The sequence below is a fragment of the Panulirus ornatus genome, chromosome 16 (assembly GCF_036320965.1).
Source record: "Panulirus ornatus isolate Po-2019 chromosome 16, ASM3632096v1, whole genome shotgun sequence".
NCBI lineage: Eukaryota > Metazoa > Arthropoda > Malacostraca > Decapoda > Palinuridae > Panulirus > Panulirus ornatus.
In genome coordinates, this window is record NC_092239.1 from 46501817 (window position 1) to 46512214 (window position 10398).

At 41.3% G+C, this 10398-nt stretch overlaps 1 protein-coding gene across 1 annotated transcript; it reads right to left on the reverse strand.

Moving 5' to 3' along the window:
* Positions 1 to 2772: 2772 nt before the first annotated feature.
* LOC139753930 (transcription factor MafK-like) lies at positions 2773 to 3192 on the reverse strand. The gene has a single exon (XM_071670889.1). It carries the CDS (start codon positions 3190 to 3192, stop codon positions 2773 to 2775), a length of 420 nt encoding a protein of 139 aa, XP_071526990.1.
* Between the last annotated feature and the right edge of the window lie 7206 nt (positions 3193 to 10398).

Sequence of the window (10398 nt, forward strand, 5' to 3'; positions counted from 1 at the left end):
GCAAATGGATTTGTATGTAGCATTTATGGATCTGGAGAAGGCATATGATAGAGTTGATAGAGATGCTCTGTGGAAGGTATTAAGAATATATGGTGTGGGAGGCAAGTTGTTAGAAGCAGTGAAAAGTTTTTATCGAGGATGTAAGCATGTGTACGTGTAGGAAGAGAGGAAAGTGATTGGTTCTCAGTGAATGTAGGTTTGCGGCAGGGGTGTGTGATGTCTCCATGGTTGTTTAATTTGTTTATGGATGGGGTTGTTAGGGAGGTGAATGCAAGAGTTTTGGAAAGAGGGGCAAGTATGAAGTCTGTTGGGGATGAGAGAGCTTGGGAAGTGAGTCAGTTGTTGTTCGCTGATGATACAGCGCTGGTGGCTGATTCATGTGAGAAACTGCAGAAGCTGGTGACTGAGTTTGGTAAAGTGTGTGAAAGAAGAAAGTTAAGAGTAAATGTGAATAAGAGCAAGGTTATTAAGTACAGTAGGGTTGAGGGTCAAGTCAATTGGGAGGTGAGTTTGAATGTAGAAAAACTGGAGGAAGTGAAGTGTTTTAGATATCTGGGAGTGGATCTGGCAGCGGATGGAACCATGGAAGCGGAAGTGGATCATAGGGTGGGGGAGGGGGCGAAAATTCTGGGAGCCTTGAAGAATGTGTGGAAGTCGAGAACATTATCTCGGAAAGCAAAAATGGGTATGTTTGAAGGAATAGTGGTTCCAACAATGTTGTATGGTTGCGAGGCGTGGGCTATGGATAGAGTTGTGCGCAGGAGGATGGATGTGCTGGAAATGTGATGTTTGAGGACAATATGTGGTGTGAGGTGGTTTGATCGAGTAAGTAACGTAAGGGTAAGAGAGATGTGTGGAAATAAAAAGAGCGTGGTTGAGAGAGCAGAAGAGGGTGTTTTGAAGTGGTTTGGGCACATGGAGAGAATGAGTGAGGAAAGATTGACCAAGAGGATATATGTGTCGGAGGTGGAGGGAACGAGGAGAAGAGGGAGACCAAATTGGAGGTGGAAAGATGGAGTGAAAAAGATTTTGTGTGATCGGGGCCTGAACATGCAGGAGGGTGAAAGGAGGGCAAGGAATAGAGTGAATTGGAGCGATGTGGTATACCGGGGTTGACGTGCTGTCAGTGGATTGAATCAAGGCATGTGAAGCGTCTGGGGTAAACCATGGAAAGCTGTGTAGGTATGTATATTTGCGTGTGTTGACGTATGTATATACATGTGTATGGGGGGGGGGTGGGGTTGGGCCATTTCTTTCGTCTGTTTCCTTGCGCTACCTCGCAAACGCGGGAGACAGCGACAAAGTATAATAAAAATAAGAATAAAAAAAAAAATATATATATATATATATATATATATATATATATATATATGTATATATATATATATATATATATATATATATATATATATATATATATATATATATATATATATCTATGTATGTATATATATATATATATATATATATATATATATATATATATATATATATATATATATATATATATATATATATATATATATATATATATATATATATATATACATATATTTCTTTTTCTTCTTTCTTTCAAACTATTCGCCATTTCCCGCATTAGCGAGGTAGCGTTAAAAACAGAGAACTGGGCCTTTGAGGGAATATCCTCTCCTGGCCCCCTTCTCTGTTCCTTCTTTTGGAAAATTAAAAAAAAATAATGAGAGGGGAGGATTTCCAGCCCCCCGCTCCCTCCCCTTTTAGTCGCCTTCTACGACAGGCAGGGAATACGTGGGAAGTATTCTTTCTCCCCTATCCCCATTTTATATTTATCCTCTGATTTTCACCAACCATGTGATAGACCAACTCATGAGTTTTTCTCTGATGAGTATGTATATGTGTGTGTGTGTGTGTATGTATGTGTGTGTGGTGGTTATACTGACCATGGCAATTAGACTGTGTGGGCTCTTCCTATACCTAATGAAATCTGCTGATTCAGGAGCTAGAAGAGTAGACAATAACAGCAGAAATTCATATCAATGGAAAAAGTAGAGAATGACAATGAGAAGAGTATTTTGTAATTTTTGAGGATGTGAAAATTAGCAGGAACTGCAACATGGTAATTACAAGGAAGAGCAGGGTGAGGGAAGAAGAGGCACTGCAGTATATGCTAATACTTCTGTTTTGAAGAGAAACAATTAATCAAGTTCAGGGAGTTCATGGAAATATGATTATGTTCTAAATGAAAAGTATAATTGCAAACCATTATTTACAAAGGAAAACCATCACTGTGTTCGTAATTACCCTTAATATCTGGTTAATTAAATAGAAGTCTTACATTCCATACTTTAATTTACAAGATTTTAACTGTACCAGCTTAGTCTATGACTATATATATAAGACACATCAAATATAACTAATTCTTACCTATAAAAAGACCATTACTCAATACACACATAAAAATAACATTTTCATAAAGAGTACTTCATTCACATATGACAGCCAGCGTTCCCTTAAAAAGAACACTAAATTAAGGAGCATCTTTAGTACTGTACATTATAAAAATCTCTTCGGCAGCAATTTGTTAAATAAAAAAAGCACCAATTCCTTGAGTAAAATCTCAATACTAGTTCACCAGAGAAAAACAGAACACCAAAATTGGAATGTACAGAGAATTCACTAATATAGGGAATATCCTGACAAACATTACCCAATTAGATATGCCACAAACACCCTGAGTGCCCTATAGATCAAGCAGAATTTACTATGAAACACACATTGCTGTCTAAATTAAGATCAAAGTGACTCCAAGTCCGGTGGAAGGGGAATATTTTTCTGGTTGGCAAACTTTTTCAATGCTTCGTAATTCTGATAGAGTCTGTCAATTTCCGTTCTCATACTAAGGTTGTCATTTACTAGTTTGTCAATATCAACTTGTTCTGTTGTCCGTTCTGATTCCAATTCATCCTTTTGCTCTATTCTCTTTATGCGACAGCTGGCAGCATAGCCTCGATTCTTTAGAGTTCTTCGTCGTTGCTTCATCTTGATTATGTCTTCCCTGCAGAGACCACGAAGCTTCAACTGCCGGTTGAGGTCCCGTACACTAATACTGACTAGCTCATCATCACTGATGTCACATGGTGGTGGTGAAAGTGGGGGCCAGGCATCTTCTTTGTCTGAGGCGTGCAAAGATGAACCAGCAAGGGAGGTATTCATCATTGATGTTCTGGAAAGCTGGTATGATGGTAGGCTAAACTTCTAGTTGTTTTGTTTAAACAGATCAATCCTGGTTCTTGACGGCCCATCTCTCCATCTCTGGGGTAGAGCAAGGGTGGCATGAGCCCGGGGAGACGAGAGCAGCGGCCAGACCCGGGAGGACGAGGAGGATGAAACTGCTGACTCACGCAGCACCAGCGTCCACCACTTTGTTTACATATATATATATATATATATATATATATATATATATATATATATATATATATATATATATATATATATATATATATATATATATATATATATATATATATATATGTATATATATATATATATATATATATATATATATATATATATATATATATATATATATATATATATATATATATATATATATATATATATATATATATTATCATTATTGTTATTATTAATATTATTATTTTCCTTTGTCTCTGTCTCCTGCGTTTGCGAGGTAGCGCAAGGAAACAGGCGAAAGAAATGGTACAACCCACCCCCATACACATGTATATACATATACGTCCACACACGCAAATATACGTACCCATAAATCTCAATGTACACATATATATACACACACAGACGCATACATATATACAGATGCACACAATTCACACTGTCTGCCTTTATTCGTTCCCATCGCCACCTCGCCACACATGGAATAACATCCCCCTCCCCTCTCATGTGTGCGAGGTAGCGCTAGGAAAAGACACAAAGGCTCCTTTCGTTCACACTCAGTCTCTAGCTGTCATGCAATAATGCCCGAAACCACAGCTCCCTTTCCACATCCAGGCCCCAGAAAACTTTCCACTGATTACCTCAGACGCTTCACATGCCCTGAATTCAATCCATTGACAGCAGTCGACCCCGGTATACCACATCGTTGCAATTCACTCTATTCCTTTCCCGATTTTCATTCATCTGCTTTCTTGCGCTACCTTGCTAGGAACTGCTTTAGGAGGCATAAAATCCTTGGAGGAATAAGTTGCTAGGGGAGGAATTAGCTGCTTAGGAGACAAACTTTTAGGGATGGCTTAAACTGCTAAGGGAGGCATAAGCTGCTAGGGAAGGAATAAACTGCTAGGGCAATGACAAACTGGTTAGGGAAACATAAATGCTAAGGAAACATAAACTGCCAAATGAGAGCTGGGGTGAGAGAGTAGCATTAAATTCTAGGGAGAATAAAGAGATGTTCTGGAAGGAGGTAAATAAAGTGCGTAAGACAAGGGAGCAAAGGGGAAATTCAGTGAAGGGGGCTAATGCGGAGGTGATAGCAAATAGTGGTGATGTGAGAAGGAGATGGAGTGAGTATTTTGAAGGTTTGTTGAATGTGTTTGATGATAGAGTGGCAGATATAGGGTGTTTTGGTCGAGGTGGTGTGCAAAGTGAGAGGGTTAGGGAAAATGATTTGGTAAACAGAGAAGAGGTAGTAAAAGCTTTGCGGAAGATGAAAGCCGGCAAGGCAGCAGGTTTGGATGGTATTGAAGTGGATTCTATTTAAAAAGGGGGTGACTGTAATGTTGACTGGTTAGTAAAGTTATTTAATGCATGCATGATTCATGGTGAGGTGCTTGAGGATTGGCGTAATGCTTGCATAGTGCCATTGTACAAAGGCAAAGGGGATAAGAGTGAGTGCTCAAATTACAGAGGTATAAGTTTGTTGAGTATTCCTGGTAGATTATATGAGAGGGTATTGATTGAGAGGGTGAAGGCATGTACAGAGCATTAGATAGGGGAAGAGCAGTGTGGTTTCAGAAGTGGTAGAGGATGTGTGGATCAGGTGTTTGCTTTGAAGAATGTATGTGAGAAATACTTAGAAAAGCAAATGGATTTGTATGAAGCATTTATGGATCTGCAGAAGGCATATGACAGAGTTCATGAAGATGCTCTGTGGAAGGTATTAAGTATAAATGGTGTGGGAAGCAAGTTGTTAGAAGCAGTGAAAAGTTTTTATCGAGGATGTAAGGCATGTGTACGTGTAGGAAGAGAGGAAAGTGATTGCTTCTCAGTGAATGTAGGTTTGCGGCAGGGGTGTGTGATGTCTCCATTGTCGTTTAATTTGTGTATGAATGGGGTTGTTAGGGAGTTGAATGCAAGAGTTTTGGAAAGTGGGGTAAGTATGAAGTCTGTTGTGGATGAGAGAGCTTGGGAAGTGAGTCAGTTGTTGTTCGGTGATGATACAGAGCTGGTGGCTGATTCATGTGAGAAAATGCAGAAGCTGGTGACTGAGTTTGGTAAAGTGTGTGAAAGAAGAAAGTTTAGAGTAAATGTGAATAAGAGAAAGGTTATTAGCTACCGGAGGGTTGAGTGTCAAGTCAATTGGGAGGTAAGTTTGAATGGAGAAAAACTGGAGGAAGTGAAGTGTTTTAGATATCTGGGAGTGGATCTGGAAGCAGATGGAACCATGGAATCGGAAGTGAATCATAGGGTGGGGGAGGGGGCGAAAATTCTGGGAGCCTTGAAGAATGTGTGGAAGTCGAGAACATTATCTTCGAAACCAAAAATGGGTATGTTTAAAGGAATAGTGGTTCCAACAATGTTGTATGGATGCGAGGCATGGGCTATGGATAGAGTTGTGCGCAGGAGGGTGGATGTGCTGGAAATGAGATGTTTGAAGACAACATGTGGTGTGAGGTGGTTTGATCGAGTAAGTAATGTAAGGGTAAGAGAGATGTGTGGAAATAAAAAGAATGTGGTTGAGAGAGCGGAAGAGGGTGTTTTGAAATGGTTTGGTAATATAGAGAAAATGAGTGAGGAAAGATTGACAAAGAGGATATATGTGTCAAAGGTGGAGGGAACGAGGAGAAGTGGGAGACCAAATTGGAGGTGGTAGGATGGAGTGAAAAATATTTTGAGTGATCGGGTCCTGAACATGCAGGAGGGTTCAAGGCGTGTAAGGAATAGAGTGAATTGGAACGATGTGGTATATCGGGGTCGACGTGCTGTCAGTGGATTGAACCAGGGCACATGAAGTGTCTGGGTTAAAGCATGGAAGGTTCTGTGGGGCCGGGATGTGGAAAGGGAGCTGTGGTCTCGGGGCATTATTACATGACAGTTAGAGACTGATTGTGAACAAATGGCGACTTTGTTGTCTTTTCCTAGCGCTACCTCGCACATATGAGGGGGAGAGGGTTGTTATTCTATGTGTGGCGATGTGGCGATGGGAATAAATAAATGCAGACAGTATGAATTAAGTACATGTGTATATATGTATATGTCTGTGTGTGTATATATATATGTGTACATTGAGATGTATAGGTATGTATATTTGTGTGTGTGGACTTGCATGTATATGCATGTGTATGTGGGTGGGTTGGGCCATTCTTTTGCGTTACCTCGCTAACACGGGAGACAGCGACAAAGCAGAATATACACACACACATATATATATATATATATATATATATATATATATATATATATATATATATATATATATATATATATATATATATATATATATATATATATATATATATATATATATATATATATATATATATTATCCCTGGGGATAGGGGAGAAAGAATACTTCCCACGTATTCCCTGCATGTCGTAGAAGGCGACTAAAAGGGGAGGGAGCGGGGGGCTGGAAATCCTCCCCTCTCAATTTTTTTTTTAATTTTCCAAAAGAAGGAACAGAGAAGGGGGCCAGGTGAGGATATTCCCTCAATGGCCCAGTCCTCAGTTCTTAACGCTACCTCGCTAACGCGGGAAATGGCGAATAGTTTGAAAAAAAAATATATATATATATATATATATATATATATACACGAATAAAGTGTATATGAACGCGCACCTTCATAGAACATAAAAAGCTCAATCAGCCAGGATCGAACCTGGGACCCCTTGTGCAAGAAGCAGGCATGCTAACCGATAGGCTAAGGGACTGTATAATAGGAAACAACTATTCGAAATACTAAGTACTCGAATACCCTTCGTCTCACTATGGTGAGCAACGGGGTCTATCGGTTGTTTCCGAACAGAACACATAGCCAGCTGAAAGCGTTTTACCGAACTTGACTGTACAACGCGGAGTTATATGAATACGAATAAAGTGTATATGAACGCGCACCTTCATAGAACATACAAAGCTCCATCAGCCAGGATCGAACCTGGGACCCCTTGTGCAAGAGGCAGGCATGCTAACCGATAGGCTAAGGGACTGTATAATAGGAAACAACTATTCGAAATACTAAGTACTCGAATACCCTTCGTCTCACTATGGTGAGCAACGGGGTCTATCGGTTGTTTCCGAACAGAACACATAGCCAGCTGAAAGCGTTTTACCGAACTTGACTGTACAACGCGGAGTTATATGAATACGAATAAAGTGTATATGAACGCGCACCTTCATAGAACATACAAAGCTCCATCAGCCAGGATCGAACCTGGGCCCCCTTGTGCAAGAGGCAGGCATGCTAACCGATAGGCTAAGGGACTGTATAATAGGAAACAACTATTCGAAATACTAAGTACTCGAATACCCTTCGTCTCACTATGGTGAGCAACGGGGTCGATCGGTTGTTACATAACAGAACACATAGCCAGCTGAAAGCGCTTTACCGAACTTGACTGTACAACGCGGAGTTATATGAATACGAATAAAGTGTATATGAACGCGCACCTTCATAGAACATACAAAGCTCCATCAGCCAGGATCGAACCTGGGACCCCTTGTGCAAGAGGCAGGCATGCTAACCGATAGGCTAAGGGACTGTATAATAGGAAACAACTATTCGAATTACTAAGTACTCGAATACCCTTCGTCTCACTATGGTGAGCAACGGGGTCTATCGGTTGTTTCCGAACAGAACACATAGCCAGCTGAAAGCGTTTTACCGAACCTGACTGTACAACGCGGAATTATATGAATACGAATAAAGTGTATATGAACACGCACCTTCATAGAACATACAAAGCTCCATCAGCCAGGATCGAACCTGGGACCCCTTGTGCAAGAGGCAGGCATGCTAACCGATAGGCTAAGGGACTGTATAATAGGAAACAACTATTCGAAGTACTAAGTACTCGAATACCCTTCGTCTCACTATGGTGAGCAACGGGGTCTATCGGTTGTTTCCGAACAGAACACATAGCCAGCTGAAAGCGTTTTACCGAACCTGACTGTACAACGCGGAGTTATATGAATACGAATAAAGTGTATATGAACGCGCACCTTCATAGAACATACAAAGCTCCATCAGCCAGGATCGAACCTGGGACCCCTTGTGCAAGAGGCAGGCATGCTAACCGATAGGCTAAGGGACTGTATAATAGGAAACAACTATTCGAAATACTAAGTACTCGAATACCCTTCGTCTCACTATGGTGAGCAACGGGGTCTATCGGTTGTTTCCGAACAGAACACATAGCCAGCTGAAAGCGTTTTACCGAACCTGACTGTACAACGCGGAGTTATATGAATACGAATAAAGTGTATATGAACGCGCACCTTCATAGAACATACAAAGCTCCATCAGCCAGGATCGAACCTGGGACCCCTTGTGCAAGAGGCAGGCATGCTAACCGCTAGGCTAAGGGACTGTATAATAGGAAACAACTATTCGAAATACTAAGTACTCGAATACCCTTCGTCTCACTATGGTGAGCAACGGGGTCTATCGGTTGTTTCCGAACAGAACACATAGCCAGCTGAAAGCGTTTTACCGAACCTGACTGTACAACGCGGAGTTATATGAATACGAATAAAGTGTATATGAACGCGCACCTTCATAGAACATACAAAGCTCCATCAGCCAGGATCGAACCTGGGACCCCTTGTGCAAGAGGCAGGCATGCTAACCGCTAGGCTAAGGGACTGTATAATAGGAAACAACTATTCGAAATACTAAGTACTCGAATACCCTTCGTCTCACTATGGTGAGCAACGGGGTCTATCGGTTGTTTCCGAACAGAACACATAGCCAGCTGAAAGCGTTTTACCGAACCTGACTGTACAACGCGGAGTTATATGAATACGAATAAAGTGTATATGAACGCGCACCTTCATAGAACATACAAAGCTCCATCAGCCAGGATCGAACCTGGGACCCCTTGTGCAAGAGGCAGGCATGCTAACCGCTAGGCTAAGGGACTGTATAATTGGAAACAACTATTCGAAATACTAAGTACTCGAATACCCTTCGTCTCACTATGGTGAGCAACGGGGTCTATCGGTTGTTTCCGAACAGAACACATACCCAGCTGAAAGCGTTTTACCGAACCTGACTGTACAACTCGGAGTTATATGAATACGAATAAAGTGTATATGAACGCGCACCTTCATAGAACATACAAAGCTCCATCAGCCAGGATCGAACCTGGGATCCCTTGTGCAAGAGGCAGGCATGCTAACCGATAGGCTAAGGGACTGTATAATAGGAAACAACTATTCGAAATACTAAGTACTCGAATACCCTTCGTCTCACTATGGTGAGCAACGGGGTCTATCGGTTGTTTCCGAACAGAACACATAGCCAGCTAAAAGCGTTTTAATGAACCTGACTGTACAACGCGGAGTTATATGAGTACGACTAAAGTGTATATGAACGCGCACCTTCATAGAACATACAAAGGTCCATCAGCCAGGATCGAACCTGGGACCCCTTGTGCAAGAGGCAGGCATGCTAACCTATAGGCTAAGGGACTGTATAATAGGAAACAACTATTCGAAATACTAAGTACTCGAATACCCTTTGTGTCACTATGGTGAGCAACGGGGTCTATCGGTTGTTTCCGAACAGAGCACATAGCCAGCTGAAAGCGTTTTACCGAACCTGACTGTACAACGCTGAGTTATATGAATACGAATAAAGTGTATATGAACGCGCACCTTCATAGAACATACAAAGATCCATCAGCCAGGATCGAGCCTGGGACCCCTTGTGCAAGAGGCAGGCATGCTAACCGATAGGCTAAGGGACTGTATAATAGGAAACAACTATTCGAAATACTAAGTACTCGAATACACTTCGTCTCAATATGGTGAGCAACGGGGTTTATCTGTTGTTTCCGAACAGAACACATAGCCAGCTGAAAGCGTTTTACCGAACCTGACTGTACAACGAGGAGTTATATGAATACGAATAAAGTGTATATGAACGCGCACCTTCATAGAACATACAAAGGTCCATCAGCCAGGATCGAACCTGGGACCCCTTGTGCAAGAGGCAGGTT